General features: G+C 37.2%; 1 protein-coding gene across 2 annotated transcripts; it reads left to right on the plus strand.

The window, feature by feature from the left end:
- Positions 1-2,533: 2,533 nt before the first annotated feature.
- abhd17ab (abhydrolase domain containing 17A, depalmitoylase b) lies at positions 2,534-26,683 on the plus strand. 2 transcript variants are annotated; one of them, XM_062038352.1, is made up of 5 exons: positions 2,534-3,142; positions 11,261-11,622; positions 15,510-15,704; positions 19,968-20,147; positions 25,902-26,683. In XM_062038352.1, the coding sequence occupies exons 2-5, from the start codon at positions 11,267-11,269 to the stop codon at positions 25,948-25,950; spliced, it is 780 nt and encodes a 259-aa protein (XP_061894336.1). In that variant the 5' UTR covers positions 2,534-3,142; positions 11,261-11,266; the 3' UTR covers positions 25,951-26,683. The 2 variants fall into 2 exon arrangements, with proteins under 2 accessions (XP_061894336.1, XP_061894335.1); XM_062038351.1 differs by having other exon boundaries at positions 22,186-26,680.
- The last annotated feature ends 321 nt before the right edge of the window (positions 26,684-27,004 follow it).

The following is a 27,004-nucleotide window of genomic DNA, read 5'->3' on the forward strand; positions in this document are numbered from 1 at the left end:
ATATAACGTTGTTGGTTTTTTTTTAGATTTAAGTTGTATGCCCTTTTGTCAAAGAAAACTCCGTTTTTTATGGAAAAAAACACAAAATATGAAATATTTCCCCCCAATAAAATTTTAAAGTGGAACATTTCAGATTATAAAATAATTGGAACTCATAACATAACTTATAACAACATTGATTTTAATTTTTTTTTTTTGTTGAGCAATGACACTTAAAAAAAAAAAAATCCCACTGAAATTATTGGGGATCCAAAAGTGTCCTGCTCAGTAAAGTGTTAAAAAATAAATCGTAATTTTTTTTTAAACTGTTAACACAATAGTCTCGAGATCAACTTCAGATCTATCCATCAATTATAACTTGTATTGCTGTTTATTATGTTCCTTGTTTGTTCATTTTAGGTCCTTCTTTAAAAAAACAAGTTTTTTATATGGCAAACACAAAATATGTAACATTTTCCAAAAAAAATATCTCAAAGTGGAATATTTAATGTGACCTAATTGGAGCCTTGAATGGGTAAATAATTCATAATAACTTTGTTTTTGATTCATTATTATGTTTTAAAGAAAGAAACAGACTGCATGACAGCTTAGTGTTATTAGAGTCAACATAGCAACATTTTATTGTCACCTGTTTACTCTTTTATACTACTTTTTATATTTTTTAATTTTTTTTATCGTATTTTTAGAATGTGCCGTGGGGCCGTTAAAAAATTATCTGCGGGCCGCAAATGGCCCCCGGGCCGCACTTTGGACATCCCTGGTTTAGGTTGATATGTATTGGCTTTGTACTGTAGTATCTGCTCTACCACAAAATAATAGTTTACTTCAGCATATTAAGGGGTTTTATCATTTCTGCCATAGAAAATCATCCGTCCATCCAGCTTATCCGAGGTCGGGTCGCGGGGGAAGCAGCCTAAGCAGGTAAGCCCAGACTTCCCTCTCCCCAGCCACTTCGTCCAGCTCCTCCCGGGGGATCCCGAGGCGTTCCCAGGCCAGCCGGGAGACATAGTCTTCCCAACATGTCCTGGGTCTTCCCCGTGGCCTCCTACCGGTTGGACATGCCCGAAACATCTCCCTAGGGAGGCGTTCGGGTGGCATCTTGACCAGATGCCCGAACCACCTCATCTGGCTCCTCTCGAAGGAAACAATCGCACTATTAAAAGAAAATATTTTTTTGTTTTTCTCAAGCTGCAGCATTTCCCTTGAAGCTTGTCTATTTATAGCCCGTGACGTAAGCTGTGGCCCAACCCTTTCTGCAATAATCACTGTGAACTTCCTGAAGGAAAACCCACGGAAATGTGGCCGACACAAACCCTTGTCTAAATCATTCATATAAGACGTCACGCCGTTTACCCCGTTGTCGAAAAGCCGTTAAGTGAACAATGAAGTCAAATGTCATTCTTTTTTTTATTTTTTTATTTTATAAACCTTTATAATATGCAACATTTACATAAAATCAAGAAACAATCAAAACAAGTACAGAAATAATACAAAACAGTGCCAGGGGGTTGTAAACTCAATAAAGTAACTAAAATAGAATGCAATATACACACATATATATATATTAGAGATGTCGATAAATGCTTTAAAATGTAATATCGGAAATTATCGGTATCGTTTTTTCAATTATCGGTATGTTTTAAAAAAAAAAAAAGTTTATTAAATCAACATAAAAAACACAAGATGCACTTACAATTAGTGCACCAACCCAAAAAACCTCCCTCTCCCATTTACACTCATTCACACAAAAGGGTTGTTTCTTTCTGTTATTAATATTCTGGTTCCTACATTATATATCAATATATATCAATACAGTCTGCAAGGGATACAGTCCGTAAGCACACATGATTGTGCGTGCTGCTGGTCCACTAATAGTACTAACCTTTAACAGTTAATTTGACTCATTTTCATTAATTACTAGTTTCTATGTAACTGTTTTTATATTGTTTTACTTTATTTTTTATTCAAGAAATGTTTTTAATTTATTTATCTTATTTTTTTAAAAAAAAAGGATCTTATCTTCACCATACCTGGTTGTCCTATTTAGGCATAATAATGTGTTAATTCCACGACTGTAAATATCGGTATCGGTTGATGTCGGTATTGGTAATTAAAGAGTTGGACAATATCGGAATATCGGATATCGGCAAAAAGCCATTATCGGACATCCCTAATATATATGTAACAAATTGTAAAGCCATAGGCTCCCACAAGTTCTGTAAATAATCCAAATTTGGAACACAGCATCATAGTTTTCACAGCTTGTTGGTTGTTAGAGGTAGAAAGCGTTTTAAAGTAGAGTTCTAATTCTTTTTTAAAGGCACAACAAACACCTTACATTCATGAATATAAAACTTAGCCAATAGTATGAGGTTGCAAAGATAAAATTCCTTTTCAAATGTTTTTTTCCATAGAGTGTAAATCCAAATAGCAACATCTTTAAAACAAAGCACAAATTCCTAAATGTCATTCTTTTCTGATAACCGTTTCCCTTAATTGTCGTGTGGCAACGCCTTACGTCACTTCCGACCAGCTGCCACTTCCGGGTACGGCCGAGCAGGCAAAACAGGAAGAACATGGATTAAAATACAACGCCAAGACGCCGCTTTTAAACACAGAGGTGACCCCCGTCAGCGTCGATTCTAGATTCGTGGAGAAAATTACATTTTATTTTAAAATTATGTTACACCGAGTAAAGAACGTTATTTTTGTTTAACCGGAAAGCCGTCTTGTTAGCTTGAACCCCCGGTTAGCTTTAGCAGGCAAGCTAATGAGAATTAGCATTATCTCCTCTCCATTGTTGACTTGGTGCCAACCGCATCATTCTCGCCCGGGGAGAGCAGACAAGTGTGCTTTATTGTTTCCCCAGTTTTATATTTCACTAACTTTAACACCTACTCGAGATGACATTTTTTTAAACGCCCCCATTTTCGGTTTTAATTCTCGACGAAATGGATGTGAGCCGGACTCCAGTCACTTTATTAAGGAAATAACATTTCCACGTCATTCAATCGGAACCACGGCTTCTTCTTTTTCTCGCCAATAGAGAATTTCACCGACTAATCCCCAGACTTGCATTCGGGAAGAAGACGTTTTAAAATTTTCCACAGCAAGACTTACATTTGGAGACTCTACTCAACAGGTAGGTGTATATTTTTTTTACTCTCAGTTCAAATTCCCTAAACTTTATTTGTGAGGCAAAATCACACACATAAAACCAAATAAAGTAAATATAACATGTAAATAAAGATTACATTAAATCAGCATTTAAGGACAGAATAATAATTGTTATTACAAACTAATATACACAGGCATGTTTGTTGTATTATTGAGTCGACATTGTCATAATTAGGTATTGGTTGGTTGGTTGATTGATTGAGACTTTTATTAGTAGGTTGCACAGTGAAGTACATATTCCGTACAATGGACCACTAAATGGTAACACCCGAATAAGTTTTTCAACTTGTTTAAGTCGGGGTCCACTTAAATTGATTCATGATACAGATATATACTATCAGATATATACTATCATCATAATACAGTAATCACACAAGTTAATCACATTGAATTATTTACATTATTTACAATCCGGGGTGTGGAGGGGTGTGTGTGTGTGTGGGGGGGGGGGGGTGTTACGCTTGGTTGTTATCATCAGTCATCAACAATTGACAACAGAGAAATGGATATTGGGACAGTGTAGGTCTGACTTGGTAGGATATGTACAGCAAGTAGTGGACATAGAGAGAGAGAGAGAGAGATCAGAAGGCATAAGAAAAAGTATCTGCATTTGATTGTTTACATTTGATTATTAACAATCCGGGGAGGGTGTTAGTTTAGGGTTGTAGCTGCCTGGAGGTGTACTTTTATTGCAGTTTTGAAGGAGGATAGAGATGCCCTTTCTTTTATACCTGTTGGGAGCACATTCCATATTGATGTGGCATAGAAAGAGAATGAGTTAAGACCTTTGTTAGATCGGAATCTGGGTTTAATGTGGTTAGTGGAGCTCCCCCTGGTGTTGTGGTTATGGCGGTCATTTACGTTAAGGAAGTAGTTTGACATGTACTTCGGTATCAGGGAGGTGTAGCGGATTTTTTAGACTAGGCTCAGTGCAAGTTGTTTTACTCTGTCCTCCACCCTGAGCCAGCCCACTTTGGAGAAGTGGGTAGGAGTGAGGTGAGATCTGGGGTGGAGGTCTAGAAGTAATCTGACTAGCTTGTTCTGGGATGTTTGGAGTTTAGATTTGAGGGTTTGGAGGTGCTAGGGTACCAGGAGGTGCATGCGTAATCAAAAAAGGGTTGAACGAGAGTTCCCGCCAGAATCCTCATGGTGCTTTTGTTGACCAGAGAGGAGATTTTATAGAGAAATCTCGTTCGTTGGTTGACCTTTTTGATTACCTTGGTTGCCATTTTATCACAGGAAAGATTAGCCTCTAGAATGGAACCTAGGTAGGTGACCTCATCCTTCCTGGTGATAACAATGTCACCCACTTTTATTAAGATTAAGATTAAAGTACCAATGATTGTCACACACACACTAGATGTGGTGAAATTTGTCCTCGTGAAGTCATTGACTTTCTTAATGTCTTAAGGGATGTCCGATAATGGATTTTAGCAGATATCCGATATTGTCCAACTCTTAATTACCGATATCAACCGATACCGATATATACAGTCATGGAATTAACCCATTATTATGCCTAATTTGGACAACCAAGTATGGTGAAGATAAGATCCTTTTTAAAAAATAAATGAAATAAGACAAAAAAAATTAAAAAAAATTCTTGAATAAAAAAGAAAGTAAAACAATATAATAACAGGTACATAGAAACTAGTAATTAATGAAAATGAGTAAAATTAACTGTTAAAGGTTAGTACTATTAGTGGACCAGCAGCACACACAATCATGTGTATCCCTTGCAGACTGTATTGATATATAATGTGGGAACCAGAATATTAATAACAGAAAGAAACAACCCTTTTGTGTGAATGAGTGTAAATGGAGGAGGGAGGTTTTTTGGGTTGGTGCACTAATTGTAAGTGTATCTTGTGTTTTTTATGTTGATTTAATTTTTTTTAAAAAACAACATACCGATAATAAAAAAAACGATACCGATAATTTCCGATATTACATTTTAAAGCATTTCTCTAGTCATAATAGTCTGATAGGTTTGCTACCTAACGCGACTGAGCATGCGCACAATCGTTTAAGTTTTCCTCCAACACAATAACCATAGCAATAAGGATAAAAAGGTTGCTATATAGTGGTTATTCTTAGCATTATTTTACTTACCAGGAAACAAACCAAAACAAAAACGGTATAATCATTGATTAGCCTTAAGTGCGTGGCTCATACTTGCCAACCCTCCCGATTTTCCCGGGAGACTCCCGAATTTCAGTGCCCCTCCCGAAAATCTCCCGGTGCAACCGTTCTCCCGAATTTCTCCCGATTTCCACCCGGACAACGATATTGGGGTCGTGCCTTTAAAGGCACTGCCTTTATCGTCCTCTACAACCTGTCGTCATGTCTGCTTTTGCTCCATACAAACAGCGTGCCGCCCAAATCACATAATATATGGAGCCCACACACACACAAGTGAATGCAAGGCATACTTGATCAACAGCCATACAGGTCACACTGAGGGTGCCGTATAAACAACTTTAACACTGTTACAATTATGCGCCACACTGTGAACCCACACCAAACAAGAATGACAAACACATTTCGGGAGAACATCCGCACCATAACACAACATAAACACAACAGAACAAATACCCAGAACCCCTTGCAGCACTAACTCTTCCGGGACGCTACAATATACACCCATGCTACCACCAAACCCCGCCCACCTGTAATTTAAATAAACCCGAATTAATGAATAATATGTTAGTGTGTTCTAAGTAATCTACTTTATGAATAATCCTTATAGCTCTTTTCTGTAGTTGATACAATGCCTTTATGTTACTCTTATATGTGTTCCCCCACACTTCCACACAGTAGCTGATATATGGCAATATAAGTGCACAATACAATATACACATTGCCCTATAATCTAACACATATTTTACCTTATTTAATATAAAAATACTCTTAGACATCTTTTTCCGTACATGTGCAATATGAGATTTCCATGTCAGACCGTCATCCAGTATCACTCCTAAAAATCTAAGTTCAGAAACCCTTTTAATATCAATTCCATCTATTGACAGTTTGATCGTTTCCTCCCTTTTCCTCTTACTAAAAATCATGAACTTAGTTTTTTCTACATTTAATGATAATTTATTGACATCAAACCATCTCTTAAGTTTGATGTCAATGAATGTCAACTGTAAGTATTTTGACAAGCTTATATGTGAATAATAATCAAAACTACAAAAACTGACCTATTTCGGACAGTTTGTGAAAATGTCATAAAAATCCGTCAATTACTTATGTTGCTAACTATCGGATTACGAAGCTGATCGCATTTATTATGAAGCAGCACATTTTTTCAGAACACTGATATTCTGTAAAAATTTGCTACCCAGGATAACTTTTTGCTCAACGCTACTGAGCATGCGCGCTTATGCACAAGGTTTCCTTGAATAAAATAACCATAGCAAATAATGCAAAGAACCTTGCTGTATTATGGTTATTTTTAGCATATGTTTTTTTACATGCCAGGAAACAAACCAGAAGAAATACGGTATAATCATTGATTAACCTAAAATGCATGGCTGTGTTGTCTATACTGTATGGTGACAGAATGAATGTCACTTATTTCAGACATTTTCTGAAAATTTAATCAAAATCCGTTCATTATTTATGTTGCCAACTATCGAATTACGCAACTGCTTGCATTTTTTTCATGAAGCAGCAATTTTTTTTTGAACACTGGGTTGCTACCCATAAAATGGGCTGCCCAACGCTACTGAGCATGCGCATCAATGCTAAAGGTTTCCTCGAATAAAATAACCGTAGCAATTAAGGTAAAGAAATTTGCCATATAATGGTCCTTTTTAGCATTGTTTTACACAAAAACTGTATAAACCTTGATTAACTTAAAATGCATGGCTGGTTATTTGTCTATACTGTATGGTGACAAAATGAATGTCAATAAGTATTTTGACAAGGTCATGGAAAAATAATAATAAAATCTACAAACGCGCTTATTCTAAACCTATTTCGGAAATGTTAAAAAAATTAAATTTAAATCCGTTCATTAATTATGTTGCTAACTATTGCATTACGCAACTGATTGCATGTTTTTATGATGCAGAACATCTTTTCAAAACACTGGCCCTAGGCTTTTTGTGGCCCCATAATGGTCCTTAATATTACTATATACAGGGACGACACATGTCATATTGAGAAAAATCCTGAATAATAAAACCATAAATTGTATACCAATTTTTGTCCATTAAACTGTGTTATAGGTTGATTGGCCACACTAAAAATTTGGCCCTAGTGCGTGAATGTGAGTGTGAATGTTGTCTATCTGTCTTGGCCCTGTGATGAGGTGGCCCTGTGCTGCTGGGATAGGCTCCAGCACCCCCTGCAACCCCGAAAGGGACAAGCGGTAGAAAATGGATGCATGGATAAATGTGTTTTCTGCATAATTAAAATCACGTTTTAACATTTACTTGAGCAAAAACCACAACATTTGCACACAAATCGATCATGAGGCTTCAGTGTGTGTAACCCAGGATTTCCACTGGATGCGGAACGACGCTGCCACGGCCGCCAACCCTTTCCATTTCCATTCAAGTCAATGTGCCGATTTCCTCCGCTAGCGGACCCCTTGTGCACGGCAGTGCTATGCCAGTGGCATACTGCATCCCCACGCTAAATATAAGCAGAGCTTCTATATTTGCCAAATGGCGAAACACGAGAGGTCAATTTAGCTAAAATGTGCTTGTGTGGGACATCAAGTCTTGCACAAACACAAAATAAATTACTATCAAAATAAAATTCTCTGTTTTCAAATTTTAAAACGTCCTAATTGGCGGGGAACAGATCTGAAGTCAACTGTCAAAGGTTTTCAGATGTAATTTCACCTCGGTGACACAAGTGGTTTCGGACATGCTGATTCCTGTGTCAAATACCAGCTGATGCGGGGGCCCGGGAAGCAGGGAAATGGTTTGCGGGAGTGGATGTGTGTTTGTATAACACTCGCCAGGGATGATGTTACTGTTGTGTTGTTCATTTCTACAAATACAAAGAAAAAAAAGGAGTCGTTCTGCAAGGCAACCTGTTGTGTTGTTCCTTTCTAGAAATACAAAAAAAAGTAGTCGTTCTGTAAGGCAAAATGATTGTCTTTTCCATGAGTCAAGTCAGTGGCGTCACAGACACCTGCCTGTAGGTATTGATAGGCAGCAAAGCGTGAGATGTTACGCGGTGTAGCCGTTCAGCCGCCGTTACGAACCTCAAATGGCAGGACCGAGTAGTTTTTTATGCTCCTCTGGAAGGATAGAATAAACTGTGTGTATTATATTATATTCCATTCATAACTAATAATCTGTGGGAATTCATTCACCACGGTCATGCCCAGAACCAATTAAAAGCGATAAACAAGGGTTTACTGTGTTTTACTCTTGGAGACCAGAAGTAGATCTGGCTATGGGAGTGTGTGCATAAAAGACACAACCAACAAAAATTCTGTTCAAGAAGGTTTGAAATTAAACATTAAGAAATAATCCATCATTCATTCTCATTAATTTGTACTATATACACGTACCATGTCTATATATATCATGTATATTCTAAATGAGATATTTGTTTCACTGCCTAAGCACTTCTGGTTAGATGCATTTTGTTGCTGTGTACTTGTGACGTGCAATGAAAAAGTTGAATTGGATCTAACTAGGGCTGCAACTAACGATTAATTTGATAATCGATTAATCTGTCGATTATTACTTCGATTAATTGATTAATAATCGGATAAAAGAGACAAACTACATTTCTATCCTTTCCAGTATTTTATTGAAAAAAACAAGCATACTGGCACCATGTTGTGGACATTGGGGGTGCAGCATACACCAACAATAACATAGAAATGTAACTCATCAGATCAGAACTGAATCAGATATTGTACACGTTTCTGTTGTGAATAATAAAGGATTCATTTTAGGCTGCCTCTGAATAATAGCATGAAATATTCCAGCACCTTCATAACGTTTAGTTATACTAAAGCGTCACTCAAATCTAAATAGATTTATATAGCTTTTTTGGCCCGGCTACATTGATCCATTATGAAACCAACCTGAGATATTTCTGTCCGTTACGTTTATTTCGAAATTGGTAACCGTGCGTTTTCTCTCTCAAAACGGAGTCAAATGTGCCGCAGACACATTATCAGCCCCGCGTTGCAACAAAGGCATAACTTTAACGTTACTCACAAAAAAGCTTAACTCATGAATGCTTGTTGCCACTATGGACTTAAAAAGTTACGTACCATGAGTTCCTCCCTTCATCCATGGCTCCAACATGTTTCCTTTTCAGGTGCTTCTGAAGCAATGTTGTACTTACGTGCCATTTTGCAGGAAACGGTCTTCTTTGAAGTCTTTAAAGTAAAGTGTTCCCACACTTTTGACGACTTAGGTCGTACACTTTTCTCCATTGAAGCAATAACCTCAAGATGTTTCTCCGCTAAACTATCGGTAGTGTTTTCCTGCCATTTTTCAAATTTTTCCAGCAAAGGAGACGCCGTCGTCACGTGAGCTGCACATGACACATCATTGGCTAGCTTACGCCACCTCATGAGACGTAGCCTCACCGCCGCCCTGGCGCTGTATTGTACTGTTTTTGTACTTATTTTGATTATTGTTTCTCAGCTGTTTATAAATGTTGCAGTTTATAAATAAAGGTTTATAAAACAAAAAAAACCAACAACAAAAAAATTACCAAAAAAAAAGAAAAAAAGCCTCCGCGCATGCGCATAGCATAGTTCCAACGAATCGATGAATAAATTAATCGCCAACTATTTTGTTAATCGATTTAATCGATTAGTTGTTGCAGCCCTAGATCTAACCCAATGTGTTATCACTGTTTTACAAGTTATGTACAGATTTGTTTTTACTATAAATAATCACATATTGACAATAAACAAAAAAATATTACATTGAAAACAACAATTCAGTTCAGTCCAATAGCATCAATAGTCATGTGTTTATATTCCAGTCAAAAGTTTGTATGAAAATATAAAATAAATGTTTGACTTAGACTTCCTTTTTATTGTCATTCAGATTTGAACTTTACAGTACAGATAAGAATGAAATGTCATTGCATTTAGCTCATGATAGTGCAGGATAAAAAAGCAATAAGGTGCAGATATAAATAAATAGATTACTGTACAGATAAATATATTGCACTTTTGCATATGCATCCACGTTTATGGATGTATGTTATATTGTCTTTATATTCCAGCCAGTTAATCCATTTTGGAGGGGAATTTGGGGGATTATTATGATGCGTTCAAGAGTTTTATGGCCTGAAGGAAGAAGCTGTTACAGAACCTGGAGGTTCTGCTTCGGAGGCTGCGGAACCTCTTTCTAGAGTCCAGCAGTGAAAACAGTCCTTGGTGGGGTTGGGAGGAGACTCTGCAGATGTTTGACAGGTCCAAGTGGGAAGGCAAATCAAAACTGCTACGCCAAAAGAAAACACAATAAATGGACAAAAACTAGTAATAGTTCTTGCGACACTATATTATCAGAAAAAAGATTTACATCAATAAAAAATTCTATATTACGGTCGTTTTAGTTAAAATGCCACGTTGAAAGTGTTGGAAGCGATGCTAAATTATTAATTTAGTTTAGCTGCCACTATGCTGCTAAACCGAACTAAAACTATTACAAAGTACATGTTAACTCATTGAGCTGGGACAAAGTATAATTGTATCCATGAAGAAATTCTGTCCATCAAAGTAGAACAAGCAAACACCTGCAGAGCACGACGACCACGGTGACGATCAGCTACTGGAGTGGCCAGTCACCATAATCATGTGACCCCCCCGCCCTTCTAATGGCTGTGGGCCTAAACAACCGCATAGACTGTTTATGCCTGGGGCCATCCCTGATTATTAACCATCAGCTGCACTGTTAAGTCAATGCGTTTGCTATCTGAAGAAGAAAAACATGTCACAAAGCCTCCATGCATTCCTTTTGTACTTATTCAACTGACAATATCTGAACATCTCTTTAACAATAGTATTAATGATGGATGTTTGTACAAATGTGTTCATTATCTTTGCTGCCCTGTGCTTCATTCTTGTCTTCTTGCTACTCAGTGAAGGATGGATGGCCTGTCTATCAGTGAGCTCTGTGGCCTGTTCTGCTGCCCGCCTTGTCCCAGCCGTATCGCAGCCAAGCTAGCCTTCCTGCCCCCGGAGCCCACGTACGCCTTCATCCCGGATGCAGACCCGGGCCCCAATGCTGCGGGGGCGACGAGGGCTTCGAGCCTGCGGCCTAGAAGCGGCGTGGCTGTCGCCGGGAGCGCACCGTCAGAGGGAAAATGGAAACTTCATCTGACTGAGCGCGCTGAGTTCCAGTACTCGCAGAGGGAGCTGGACACCATCGAGGTGGCGCTCGCTCAATCCAGCAGAGGGAACAAAATCGGCTGCATGTACATCCGCTGTGCTCCTAATTCCAGGTGTGTTCTCACTGTTTGGGCAAAAGGGACTTTGGAGCATTTGCCCTGGTAGTACAATTAATTGTCTCAAGTCATCTGAACCATAGTGTGTACCAGACAGGCTAGTGCAAGCAAATTCCTCTCTTCCTCTATGTGACAATGGCACGCTCTTAAAGTATATTTAGAAGCTTTTGGTGAATTCCTAACTGATAACTATAGAGTATGAACATAGCCCAAGTATTCAACCCAGCAGACGCCATTTTGCTTTGTATTTGAGTTGCATCACACAATATGTCACGAATGCTGCCAATCAGGTCCGTACTTTATGCAAATGTTCTCAACTGCGAAGTTTTTGGTCGTATGACAGAAATACCAGTGTGAAAAATAAGCGAACTGCACCAAGGGCCTCATTTACTAAGATCCAAATAGCAGGCGCTAAACAGCGTGTGCTGAATTGTGTGTACTTATAGGTGGCATGTTGCGTGTGATCTACTATCACTGCGTGTGCTATTCATAACTGGTGCAGACCGCCTTATTTAAATGAAGATTTTGCGTGTACTATCGTGGCTTTCACCACGAAGACACTCGATTATTTACTGCACATTCATTTATTTTATTTGCAGTGTTGTCAAACAAGCAGCAGACATGTACCACTTTTTATTGGCATTTCAGAAACCAGACGTCCTGACTCCCGCGGTGCATCTACATAGAACCCTACTTTTTTTCCCCCCAGCACTGGCTGTGGTACTGACTGCGATTATAAGAGACTAATATGCAAGAAAATGCATATTGCAAGAAGTTTTGTTCACATAGGAATTATGTTAATTTATCTTATATTTGAAAAAACAAACATCATCAAAAAAAAATGCCAGCAGACACCAAAACACATCCATTTTATTGGTTTCTTTCAGTCTTTTAAGTCACCCAGCAGCTATAAAATTATAAAAGGATGTTGCTGAAAAGACCATATGTCTATCCATCCATCCATTTCCTACCGCTCGAGAGCGGGGGTGACTGGAGCCTATCACAGCTGCATTCGGGCGGAAGGCGGGGTACAATATGTCTAATATTTCTTCATTTCTAACAGTGAAATGGTAAATGGGTCGTACTTGTATAGCGCTTTTCTACCTTTTTTTAAGGAACTCAAAGCGCTTTGACACTATTTTCCACATTCACCCATTCACACACACACATTCACACACTGATGGCGGGAGCTGCCATGCACGGCGCTAACCAGGCCCATCAGGAGCAAGGGTGAAGTGTCTTGCTCAAGGACACAACGGACGCGACTAGGATGGTAGAAGGTGGGGATTGAACCAGGAACCCTCAGATTGCTGGCACGGCCACACTACCAACTTCGCCACGCCGTCCCCCCAGTGAAAATATGTTGAGTGTTGGCACATACACGTAGGACGGGGATTCTTTGTCCGTCATCTGTCTTTGCAGCCCAAACACCGGTCTTTACAGTCGGGTGCGTAACTGAGTTTGCACATACTTTTCAAACTTGGTAAATTAAACGCAAACTAATGCTCGCAAAATGGTGATGAGTGTTGATAAATCACATTGCACGCGTGCTAATATAATATATTTGCATCTTCTCATCCCAGTATTGCGGGTGTTCTGATGATCAGCATTTATTCTGCATATTAATTAAGACAAAGATGCAAAATGAATAACGCTCCTTGTTCTGCTTCTCTAGCAGACGCAATCCACTTGGCACACACCTAGTAGATCATCTTTGCGTGTGTTATCAAGTTTGTACGTGTTTTAGTACATGCAAAGTTTCAAACCTTTAGTAGATCAGGCCCAAAGTGTTTTGATAAAAAGGTCCAAACAAGACGACCGCAGCACAAGTGTGAACAAAGCCTAAATGTTGTGCTGACCTTTCATATCCTCTTATCAACATAGCATCACCCCTTGCTCACGGGGTTTTTCCACAACTGCTTTTATTGTCCATCCACTCACTTGTTGATTCAGTCTAAGATTGGCTCTTACTGCCATTGCAATTAATGATGTATTGCATCCATTACCTTCTTTGTTTAGCACATTATAAAAAGAGTCACAATTCAAATTCAAACATACAAATTCAAAACCACATTAGTTTACACAAAAAACTACACTTACTCATTTTTATAATGACAGTAAATCTGTTTCAGGGTCAAACAATAATTTAATGTAACCACTTTTTTGACTGCAGGCAATTTTTAATTACCACTATAATATTTTTAATTCTTAAACAAGTGTAAAAAGAAGTTGACCACAGAAAAATGGACAAGCAAAACATTCTACCTTGGATCATTCCAGTGTTTCCCACACATTCATTTATTTGTGGAGGCCCGCCACGAAAAAATTACGTCCGCCACAAATATAATAAAATAAATAAAATAAAAATCTTTTTTTTTTTTTTTGTCCTGTCCAGCTTCTCAGGCAAATCATATAGTTGATGTAGATGCCCATATAGGCTGTTCAGATTTACTTTACAAAAGAGAAGTGTAGCATACTTCTCTTGTTGCCTTATTTGTATTTGACCACTACTGTTTTCTGTTTATATGTTACTGACTGTGGCAGGACACCTCTGCCTCTGTTTCACTTTATGTTGCTGGTAAATAATATGGTTGTAGTAGTAGGCTAAAATTAAATTATTTAGTATGCACTAATTAAAGGGGCAGAGCTTTAACAGACATTTTAGCTTTTATATTTTACAAGATATTTTTTTTGTAAGAACCACAATTAATAAATATATTTCAGTGAATAACTTATTGTTCAAATCTGTATATAAATATGTACATAAAGTGTTGTAATTATATTGTAAAATGGATGGATGGATGGATGGACGTTTAAAACAAAACTGTTATTAATTAGTAAGTACCGGTATACATTTTTTGAGCCTTTTTAGAGAAAATCATATCATTGTAGTAAATTATGCAAATTACTCGATGATGTCATGGTGACCACGCCCATAGCCACGCCCCCACTGCCACAGGTATCTTGGCAGTTTATTGGAAACACTGCATTCCATGTAGTTTCCTTAACTTCACTCTTCACCCTTTTTTTTTTAACGCCCATGTCTCATAAAAGCCAAAAAAAAAGCAAACCCCACTATCAATATCTTTTTTGGGGTATGCTAATGTCTTGTGCTGTGTGTATCAATAGGTTACAATAAGTTAAGTTGACATGTTTTTTTTTTTAACTTGACAAAAATAATGTATGGTAATTATTAGGGTTGCATGAAATAGATTCGGCTTACGATAAACCTCCCCCTGTGTACCTTCCCGCAGAACCTGATGTGCAGCTCCCAAAAGTTATATTTTTTCGGCAACAGGGACCGCAGAGCTGTGATTGGTCAGTTTTTGATGCGGTGGGTCCTTGAGAAATAGCAGAGCAGACTTTGTGCTTGCAATGCACAAATTATTGTATAAGTTAATTATTATCATATTATTATCATATTATTATTTATATATGAAATATATCTGGATTACATATCATTATCACAGGAAGATTTTAGGCCATGCCTACTAATTATTAATCATAATAAAACGTGTCCTAATAAGTTAGACCTGACGAAGATTAGGTCTGACAGTATGTGTTCTATCTTAGTTTGTGTGGCTGCCAAATGACTTAAATGAAATGTATTTTCTATTTATTGTCCTCATAATTTGTTATATCTATTAGAAAAAACAAACCTGATGGGATTTGAATGATCTGCAGTTGCTGTATGTAATTTAATATTGAAAACATATCCTTGTGTGCAGCCTTGGGCTTATGTGGCTTCATAACAGAAATGTCTGTCCTCATGTTGTCTACTTTTCCTCTAAATATGAGTCATCTGATTTAGTAATCTAATCTTTTATGTGGCTTTTTTATTTGGTGTTTCGCTGTCACACCTTTTGTGTATCTCCCCCCGTCAGATTCACAGTGCTGTTTTCCCACGGTAATGCGGTGGACCTTGGCCAGATGAGCAGCTTCTACATCGGCCTCGGCACACGCATCAACTGCAACATCTTTTCCTACGACTACTCCGGCTACGGCGTCAGTGGCGGCAAACCCTCTGAGAAGGACCTCTATGCCGACATCGACGCCGCCTGGCACACTCTACGCACGCGGTATGTTGGATTCATGGTGGTGATGATGTAGCTACATGTTCTCCATAAAGACATCAGGTTGGCAGATCAGCGTGTGAACAGATGCTTGGAGACTAGAAAAGAGTGGGATAGAGTGGAGGCAGAGAGACCCCAGGGGGTGAAAATAATTAGGGTCATTCTCATTGCGCTACAAACATTCCATCTTAGAATGAAAATGTGTGGCTCAAAGCTATTGTGCAAAATCAAAGTTTTTTTCCTGTTAAAATACTTTTGAAAAAATACAATTGTATTTTTGGAGTATCGAGCCTTTTTTTTCTTGTAAAAAGAGCAAACCTAAATAATGATAACCGCAGTATTAACGTTTTTAATTTTAAATATTGAAAAACGTGATTACCCCGCGACCCCAAAAGGGACAAGCGGTAGAAAGTGGATGGAAAAACGTGATTAATAACTGCACTTTGATAACCTCGCGGACGGACGAACAGACTGTTTTTTCCCCATTAAGAAACTTCTTACCCCAATCTAAACATATACAAACACATTGCTGTCTAAGCAACTAAGATATTATTCAATTATGCACATTGAGCCTACAAGCTGTGTTCTTTTAGGAGAGAGTGATCATACTATACATTTTATACTTGGACGCCACAACCTCCGGCCGAAATAATACATGATAATAATAATAATATATTTGAATTTTCATTTGAATTAATTTTAAAGTACTACAGTACACACCACTATTCAAAACAATAAAAGCTTAGCCATTAAAACAGATAAAATACTAAGACTAAAACACTATCAATGAAGCATAAGAAACACAAAACATGCAAAATAGTGGGTTTTCTAACAGTGTGTCTATTTATTTTAGTTATTTAAAAAATGACTTGTTTCAGTGTGTGGATAGGTACTTTTTGAGCACATTCATCAATACTGCGCTAATAATGATAATCGTAATATGAAATTTTCATATTGTTACATCCCTAGTTTGGATGTGTACCAAAGGGGCTCGATTTTCCTATTTGTTGAGTGAAGACTCGACAGAATATTTTGAAACGTATCAAACACAGCATCAGCAGCTTTTTCTTACTTCCGATGGTTGAAGGGCAGGGTGTTGATATCTGAGCACCACTCGAACGCGCACATCAACTGTCTAATTAGAATGTATGTTTATTTTCTGGTGTAAACGAGGCAGGAACAACAATGTGTAACAATTTATTAGCTCTTTATTGCTCAAATGGCACCACCCTGTGACAAATACAGTATGACTTCAACCAAAGGGGAAAATACTTGTAACTCAAATTACTTGTAAATTGAGGTACCACTGTATAAGATACAAAAACTGTACAAAAACATATTTATTGTGCCAATAATGATATATTAAAATCAGCTTGTATGCATTCCGGCAGCACGGTGGAACAGGGGTTAGTGCGTGTGCCCCACAATAAGAAGGCCCTGGGTTCGATCTTTCTGTGTGGAGTTTGCATGTTCTCCCCGTGATTGCGTGGGTTCCCTCCGGGCACTCGGGCTTCCTCCCACCTCCAAAGACATACACCTGGGGATAGGTTGATTGGCAATGTGAACGTCGTCTGTCTATCTGTGTTGGCCCTGCAATGAGGTGGTGACTTGTCCAGGGTGTACCCTGCCTTCTGCCCAAGTGCAGGTGGGATAGGCTCCAGCACCCCCCCCCCCCCCCCGACCACGCAGTCTGATAGTTTATATATCAATGATGAAATCTTAACATTATAACACATGCCAATACGGCCGGGTTAACTTATAAAGTGACATTTTAAATTTGCCGCTAAACTTCCGGTTCGAAACGCCTCTGAGGATGACGTATGCGCGTGACGTAGACCGGCGAACACGGGTATGCCTTCCACATTGAAGCCAATACGAAAAAGCTCTGTTTTCATTTCATAATTCCACAGTATTCTGGACATCTGTGTTCGTGAATCTGTTGCAATCATGTTCATTGCATTATGGAGAAGGAAGCTGAGCAAGCAAAGAAGAAAGTTGTCGGTGCGAAATGGACGTATTTTTCGAACGTAGTCAGCAACAACAGTACACAGCCGGCGCTTCTTTGTTTACATTCCCGGAAGATGCAGTCAAGATGGAAGAACTCGGATAACAGAGACTCTAACCAGGAGGACTTTTGACTTCGATACACAGACGCCTGTAGAGAACTGGGACAACACAGACTCTTACCAGGATTACTTTGATTTGGATGACAAAGACGCAGACGTGCTACTGTGAGTATGCAGCTTTGGCTTCTAAACATTTGATAGCTTGACCGTATGTGCGCAACTTTTTTTTGCGTATGTACGTAACTTTTTAAAAATATATAAGCTTTATGAACCTTGGGTTAGGTGAACGGTCTTTTGGGCTGAGTGATTGTGTGTGTTGATCAGGTGTTTGAATTGTATTGGCGTGTTCTATGGAGCTAGGAGCTAGCAGAGGAGCTAGGAGCTAGCGTAACAAACACGCAGGTGTTTTTATGCAGGATTAATTTGTGGCATATTAAATATAAGCCTGGTTGTGTTGTGGCTAATAGAGTATATATATGTCTTGTGTTTATTTACTGTTGTAGTCATTCCCAGCTGAATATCAGGTACCGTGAGTATGCAGCCTTGGCTGCTAAACATTTGACAGCTTGACCGTATGTGCGCGTCACGTACGTAACTTTTTAAAAATATATAAGCTTTATGAACCTTGGGTTAGGTGAACGGTCTTTTGGGCTGAGTGATTGTGTGTGTTGATCAGGTGTTTGAATTGTATTGGCGTGTTCTATGGAGCTAGGAGCTAGCAGAGGAGCTAGGAGCTAGCGTAACAAACACGCAGGTGTTTTTATGCAGGATTAATTTGTGGCATATTAAATATACGCCTGGTTGTGTTGTGGCTAATAGAGTATATATATGTCTTGTGTTTATTTACTGTTGTAGTCATTCCCAGCTGAATATCAGGTACCGTGAGTATGCAGCCTTGGCTGCTAAACATTTGACAGCTTGACCGTATGTGCGCGTCACGTACGTAACTTTTTAAAAATATATAAGCTTTATGAACCTTGGGTTAGGTGAACGGTCTTTTGGGCTGAGTGATTGTGTGTGTTGATCAGGTGTTTGAATTGTATTGGCGTGTTCTATGGAGCTAGGAGCTAGCAGAGGAGCTAGGAGCTAGCGTAACAAACACGCAGGTGTTTTTATGCAGGATTAATTTGTGGCATATTAAATATACGCCTGGTTGTGTTGTGGCTAATAGAGTATATATATGTCTTGTGTTTATTTACTGTTGTAGTCATTCCCAGCTGAATATCAGGTACCGTGAGTATGCAGCCTTGGCTGCTAAACATTTGACAGCTTGACCGTATGTGCGCGTCACGTACGTAACTTTTAAAAAATATATAAGCTTTATGAACCTTGGGTTAGGTGAACGGTCTTTTGGGCTGAGTGATTGTGTGTGTTGATCAGGTGTTTGAATTGTATTGGCGTGTTCTATGGAGCTAGGAGCTAGCAGAGGAGCTAGGAGCTAGCGTAACAAACACGCAGGTGTTTTTATGCAGGATTAATTTGTGGCATATTAAATATAAGCCTGGTTGTGTTGTGGCTAATAGAGTATATATATGTCTTGTGTTTATTTACTGTTGTAGTCATTCCCAGCTGAATATCAGGTCACCCCCGGCTCTCACAGCATCTTCCCTATCTGAATAGCTTCAACTCCCCACTAGTCCTTCACTTGCACTTTACTCATCCACAAATCTTTCATCCTCGCTCAAATTAATGGGGAAGTTGTGGCTTTCTCGGTCCGAATCTCTCTCACTTCATGCGGCCATCATTGTAAACAATAGGGAACTTTGCGTATATGTTCAACTGACTACGTCACGCTACTTCCGGTAGGGGCAAGCCTTTTTTTTATCAGATACCAAAAGTTGCAATCTTTATCGTCGTTGTTCTATACTAAATCCTTTCAGCAAAAATATGGCAATATCGCGAAATGATCAAGTATGACACATAGAATAGATCTGCTATCCCCGTTTAAATAAAAACAATTCATTTCAGTAGGCCTTTAATGTCTGACAAGACTTGTTTGCTGTGCAATACTGTCACCTTGTGGCCTTTTATATGTATTTTTTTCTGGAAATAATAACTTCAGTGCAGTGTTTTATAATTGTTTGTTTTATAATTGTTGGCTATGTTTGCTCTGTCGCCATTTGTTTTGTTTCTGGTTATCATCACACGTTTCCTCTTTGCCTTCACTGCTTTAAAACAAATGCATGTGTGCGACGTCCACCAGGTATGGTGTCAGCCCAGAGAGCATCATCCTGTACGGACAGAGCATCGGTACAGTTCCCACGGTGGACCTGGCGTCTCGGTACGAGTGCGCTGCCGTGGTCCTTCACTCGCCGTTGACATCTGGCATGAGAGTGGCTTTTCCCGACACAAAGAAGACCTACTGTTTTGATGCTTTCCCCAAGTAAGTCCATTCATTAGCTGTCTTAGCATAGCTAGTCTTACATTGGCAATTCAACTAAACAAAAGTGAACAGTTCGCAAAGAGTTTTAACAAATGCCTTACCTCTAAATCGGGCTGTCTTCGTCTAAGGAATTTAATAGCTCAATCTGATCCTATAGTTGACTATCAGTCCAATTGATGCCGTTTGTTTCTTTAAGTGAGAAGTAGATTGTGATGATAGTAGTGTATACTGACTGGTCACTAGGTGTCAGTATAATGTCACATGACGCAGAGTCGTGTAGAATGAGAGTATGGCCAACTCATGATACCTATGAGCCAACCAAACAACAGGCACCATGACTGCTACCAAGTACATGTGCGGCTGTGCCCGGATGCATGCAATTGCTGTCGTTTTGACGTTAGTTTTTCTAACAAAATAAACCAAATTTATGTAACTGTCTCGTTCAAAACATATTCTATTTTAGGGCTGGGCGATTATACGATTGATTGTTGACCATGATTAATTTGAGTTTGATCACGGTGATCAGCTGTTAGCATATTTCCTCGATCAAACATGGCAGAAATTTGTGTTAGAAGTTACCGCAGTAGTAAACAGTAGGGAAGCAACACTGCTCTGTATAATCCCGCTCGCAATAATCCGACTTTATTGACTGTGATCCTGTGTGTGTCTGTAAATGTGTTTGTGTATGTTTGTCAACTGTGGTGGCTGCCTTTAATGTGTTTGTAATCACTCTATGTATCACTCATTATGTATTATTCTAACTGACCTTTTTTTTCTGTAACATGGTAAGGGGATAAGTGTACATATTTCGCTTAATTAATTGACATATTTCTTTCCACTTTATGTTGCATATTTGTAATTATATTTTCAGTTCACTTTCTCATCTATTAGTACACCCAAAATGTGTTTGTTTTTTACTTCTTCAATGTCCGTCCATTTGTGTTTGTGTGTGACTTTCTCTTCTGCTGCTACTGAATTGCATTATTTTAGTTTTATTTAGATTTAAAGAGTCTGTTTTTGTCAAAGCATCTATGTTGAATGTATTAATTTCTTATGTTATTATTTGAGTTAGCTTCTGTGTGTTCTCTCCTGAACAAAACGTAGACGTTGTGTTGTGCGTTTACCTGGCGCAAGACGCTGTAATCGGTGGCTCTCCAGTGTTGTCTGCGACCCTTCACTTCCTATATTTGTCTTCTTTCCTGGTTGTGGGGAAAGCGGTGTAAAAACATTCCACATTTCTTGCGGGTGGAGCAGCCCCATGCTGCACAACAGGGCATTTATACTAACAAGCCTAAATCAGCCCCACCGTTTTATAAGCCGCAGGAAAAAAGTAGCATCTTATAGTCCAGGATTTAGGGGATTTTTTGCAGGTTTAGTGCCTGGAAGGTACGGCTGTGTTGGGGTAAGCACGGCCAAGGTGGTCCACATCGGTCTGACTACGGCCCGTTTTATCAAACATATTTTTTTATTGATAGTATATTGATTTCGTTTTATCGCCCAGCCCTAGTGCAGACTAATAGTTGTCCCATAATTAAGATTAAAGATTAAAGATTAAAGTACCAATGATTGTCACACACACACTAGATGTGGTGAAATTTGTCCTCTGCATTTGACCCATCCCCTTGGGGAGCAGTGGGCAGCAGCGGCGCCGCGCCCGGGAATCATTTTGGTGATTTAACCCCCAACTCAACCCTTGATGCTGAGTGCCAAGCAGGGAGGAAACGGGTCCCATTTTTATAGTCTTTGGTATGACTCGGCTGGGATTTGAACTCCAACCTACCGATCTCAGGGCGGACACTCTAACCACTAGGCCATAAGACCAAAACACACGGCCAGCTAATTTAGACACACCAGGAGCAGCGATGGCTTCCTAGTGACAGCCAGAACTGTAAGCAGATAACAATTATCTCTTACGGTCTAAGAACTATTTCGGTAGGGAGATTTAATGTCTGACGACTTCCACTATTTGAAGACAGCCCGACCTCTGATGAACGCCAGCTACCCTCTGCAGTTTAGTAAACTTCCATCTCCCTCTCAGCATCGAGAAAGTGTCCAAAATCACATCCCCGGTGCTCATCATCCACGGGACGGAGGACGAAGTGATCGACTTCTCCCACGGCCTGGCTCTGTTCGAGCGCTGCCCCAAGGCAGTGGAGCCCCTGTGGGTGGAGGGGGCGGGACACAACGACATCGAACTGTACAGTCAGTACCTGGAGCGCCTGCGTCGCTTTATAGGACAGGAAGTCACCTTACCACATGCCTGAGCGCTCATTTTGGAACCACTCCACCCGCTCATTGTCTCACTGACACAGCATCACATCAACACATAAAACACAAACATTTCTTTTGTTTCTGAAAAATGTTTGACTTTGTTATATCCTCGAAATTTAAAATTTTCTTTAAAAAAACTACATTTTTTCTTGGAAAAACATGACTAATTTTTATTTAAAAATATCTACTTTTTTTCAAATTTGAAAAGATGACTTTCTTGAAAAAAAAAAGATGGTAAAATATTTTAAATGACAACATATCTTTTGTGAAAAACTGACTTTTTTTTTGCTAAATTGCAACATTTTCTGGGGGGAAAAACCTTTAAAAGTGACTTTAAAAAATGTGGTTGTTTGAAGTCAGGGGTTTTTCATAAACCAAAACAACATTTTTTATATTTACATTAATTTGATTATTTGACTTAGAAAATGTGATTTGTTTCTGAAAAAAATGTGACTTTGTCATATTATCGAGATTTAACATTTTCTTTAAAAAAAAACTTTTTTTCTTGGAAAAACATGACAAATTTTTATTTAAAAATATCCACTTTTTTCCAAATTTGAAAAGATTACTTTCTTGAAAAAAAAAAGATGGTAAAATATTTTTTATGAAAAAATATCTTTTGTGAAAAACTTACTATTTTTTGCAAGATTGCACCATTTTCTGGGGAAAAAAATCAAATAAAAGTGACTTTAAAAAATGTGGTTGTTTTAAAGTCAGGTGTTTTTCATAAACGAAAACAATATGTTTAAAATTTACATTAATTCGATTATTTGCCTTAGAAAATGTTTCCTTTCTGAAAAAAATGTTGACTCTGTATTATCTTAAAGAAAAACGATTTTTCTTCAAATAATCCTCTTTTTTTCCAAATTTGAAAAGATGGCTTTTTCTTGGAAAAAAAAAGAGATAATTTTTCTCGAAGAAAAATCCAAAACATATTTTATATATTTAATATGAATTGTTTTGTGGAAAACTGACTTTTTTTTCCAAGATTGCAAAATTTTCTGGGGGTAAAAAAAAACTTATAAAAGTGACTTTAAAAAATGTGGTTGTTTTAAAGTTAGGTGTTTTTCTTAAAACAAAACAATATTTTTAAAATTTACATAAATTGAATTATTTGACTTAGAAAATTTGTTGAGTTTCTGAAAATATTTGACTTTGTCATATAATCAAGATCAAAATTATCTGTAAAAAAAAAAAAAAACCTTTTTTTCTTTAAAAATATCAAATTTTTTCCAAATTTGAAAAGATGGCTTTTTCTTTAAAAAAAAAAGATGTTAAAATATTTTTCTTGAAGAAAAATTAAAAACATATTTTGTAAATTTAATATGAATTGTTTTGTAAAAAACTGACTCTCCCCCCCCCCCAAGATTGCTACATTTTCTGGGGGTAAAAAAAACTTTATAAAAGTGACTTAAAAAATGTGGTTGTTTTGAAGTCAGGTGAATTTCTTAAAAGAAAACAATATTCTTTAAATGTATATTAATTTGATTATTTGACTTAGAAAATGTGTTGGGTTTCTGAAAATATTTGACTTTGTCATATGATTGAGATCAACATTTTTTTTTTAAAAACTACAACTTTTTTCTTAGAAAAACATGACTATGTTTTTTTAAATATCCACTTTTTTCAAATTAAAAAATATAACTTTCTTGGGAAAAAAAAGATGTTAAAATATTTTTAATGAAAAAATATCTTGTGAAAAACTGACTTTTTGCAAGATTGCAACATTTTCTGGGGGGAAAAAACGTTTTAAAAGCGACTTTAAAAAATCTGGTTGTTTTGAAGTCAGGTGTTTTTCATAAACGAAAACAATATATTTTTAAATTTACATTTATTTTATTAATTGACTTAGAAAATGTGTTTTGTTTCTGAAAAAAAGTTGACTGTTATATCGTTGTGATCTAAATTATCTTTAAAAAAAAACAAAAAACTTTTCTTCTTGAAAAATATTCCCTTTTTTCCCAAGTTTGACAAGATGGCATTTCTTGAAAAAAAAAAGATGGTAAAATATTTCTCATGAAGAAAAATCAAAAACATATTTTATATATTTAATATAAATTGTTTTGTGAAAAACTGACTTTTTTTTTCCAAGACTGCAACATTTTCTGGGGGGAAAAAACCTTATAAAAGTGACTTTAAAAAAATGTGATTGTTTTGAAGTCAGGTGTTTTTCTTAAAAGAAAACAATATTTTTTTTAATTTATTCGATTATTTGACTTAGCATATTTGTTGGGTTTCTGAAAATATTTGACTTTGTCATATGATTAGAAATCAAAATTTTCTTGAAAAAGTCCAACTTTTTTTTCCAAATTTGAAAACATGACTTGATTGTTATTATTTAAAGGAAAAAAAACTCCCTTCAAAAGCACATGTTTTATCTTATGAATTATTTTGTGAAAAACTGACTTTCGCAAAAATGCAAATCATTTTCTGGAAAAAATTACTTTAAAAAAATTTGGTTTTGAAGTCAGGTGTTTTTCCTGAAATGAAAAAAAAATGTTTTAGTCACATTTAATTTGATTATTTATAACACAGGAAACGTCTTAAAACTATTTTGGCCTGCTCAGTAGACACTGATAAAAATATTTTTTTCCCAAGAAGTCACATTTTCTGTCTTGAAAAATAATTTAAAAATAATTGTATTCCCCGAAAATTAAATTAAAATCAGATTTTCTTCTTTTTATAAATGTTTTTCCCAAGAAAAAAAGACTGTTTTCCTGATGAAATACACGCAGCACTATAATACAGTACTGTATATATACTTTCCCCCTCTGAAGTCCATTCTGGTTCCAGTCAGAAGTTTTCACCCACGTTCTCATCGTGGAACACGAGCACGTGGGTCCAAACTTTACCCTGGTTCTCTTTGTACAAAACCCCACGAAGATATGTTTCGAGATTGTTGTGTTCATGTTTCTCAGGTTCTAAACTCAACATGTATTCAGCATCAGAGCTGGCAGGGACCTTTGGCGCCCTCTAGTGTGGCGGACATGAACTGCAGTTAAATGGAAAGACTTGTCTTCTACCTCAAAACTGTCTTTGACTTTAATTGTGTGACCGGAAGTCTCAAAGTCCACGGACTGTTGACTTGTTGGGCGAATGTCAACGAAACCCACGTGACATAACGGAACTTTGAGTTGTTTGATGTGACTTTTAGGAGCGGTTATTGTAACTCTTGTGCACACGATGAATGCTGCAATACTTTTTAAAGCTGCTTTTTTGGTGGCGGGATCTTGAATAGACGATGAAGCCCTCCACCAGAACTTTGAATAGTGGTTATTATTTCCTAGTTTGCACTAAACATCATCTCCATTTTGATGGTTTTTCTCACTGTATTTGTACAAGATGATCACCGTGACCCTTTTCTAATGTTTGGGTTCTTCTCTAAAGATTTGAACGATGATATTATTATAAGAACCTAAGTTGTTTTATTTCCTTCATGCACATATCTGATGTAACCACAGTACTTTACTTGTTTGACTGCAGACATGACTTCACTCAACTTTCATTCTACCTTGGAACAAGAATCCAATAAACATCCTGTCAGGAGGAATGTGAGTCATTATGTTCTATACTCCTCACCGGTTAGTTGGAGCCTACCCCAGCTGACAAGAGGCGGTGTTAATTTTCACTTTTGAGTGTAATTTTCCACCCTCTTCATCCTAATTCTAATACTTAGTACAGCTCTCCACTGCAGTAATAATAAACACACAAGCTGACTATTTTCATTGCACTGTGTACCTAATGTTGTGTCCCTTTGGATTCTCTTCCATTTCAGCCATTGAACCGTTTTATGTCTCAGATTTACAAGCACAATTAGCAATATGTTCTTAATTGGGTGTAATTTTTATTTTTTTGCATCAACGTGACAGTATTGTCATTAGGTTAAACTAATCATCTCTTTTTCTTCCAAGAAAAACAAAGTTGGGAAAACATTGCAGTTCGATTAACAGCTTGAGAAGCAAACTTTACTGGTAAGATTGTGACTTTGAAAAAAGTCACTTTTTTCATGTTCTTTTCAATCTGGAAACATTAATTTTTCCCCGTTAAATGTTTTACTTGACTTTCGTATTTTCATGTTAATTTTTAAGACATTTTCTAAGGCAAAATACATTTTCTTGAAATGCATGACTATTCTTAAGTAAAACAATATTATTTCACTCTATTCCTATATATTAAAAACAATTATTTTCTCCAAATTTTCACCCTGAAAAAACTTTTTGTGTATCTTGGAAAATATGACTTAATTCTCATAAGATTAAATCTGATTTTTGAAGTCTAACATTTTCCTAGAAACTACACACATTTTATTTTGAAAAAACAACTACATTGTTGCATAAAACATGACTTTCTTGAGAATATGAATATATTCTTGAAATAATCACTGCAAAAATAAGGTTGTACATTAAGAAAAAAATAAGAATATACTTTGGGAAAAACAAGATTGTTTTTGATGAACAAAAACAATTTTTACTTAGAAAAATCTAAACAAATATTTTCTCTTTTGTCTATTCTAGTTAAAAGTGAGAAAATAACTATTCAAATAAGATATTTTGGTATTCCTCACGTGGAAAATCTTGTTTAAAGAT

The sequence above is a fragment of the Entelurus aequoreus genome, linkage group LG27 (genome assembly GCF_033978785.1).
Source record: "Entelurus aequoreus isolate RoL-2023_Sb linkage group LG27, RoL_Eaeq_v1.1, whole genome shotgun sequence".
Classification (NCBI taxonomy): domain Eukaryota; kingdom Metazoa; phylum Chordata; class Actinopteri; order Syngnathiformes; family Syngnathidae; genus Entelurus; species Entelurus aequoreus.

What these genes read in the sequence shown, in the direction of transcription:
- abhd17ab (XM_062038351.1), top strand. Translation starts at nt 11,267, where the DNA reads ATGGATGGCCTGTCTATCAGTGAGCTCTGTGGCCTGTTCTGCTGCCCG. An exon ending in TGGCACACTCTACGCACGCG is followed by an intron (nt 15,705 to 19,967) that starts GTATGTTGGATT and finishes GACGTCCACCAG; the next exon opens with GTATGGTGTCAGCCCAGAGA. An exon ending in TGTTTTGATGCTTTCCCCAA is followed by an intron (nt 20,148 to 22,185) that starts GTAAGTCCATTC and finishes TCTCCCTCTCAG; the next exon opens with CATCGAGAAAGTGTCCAAAA.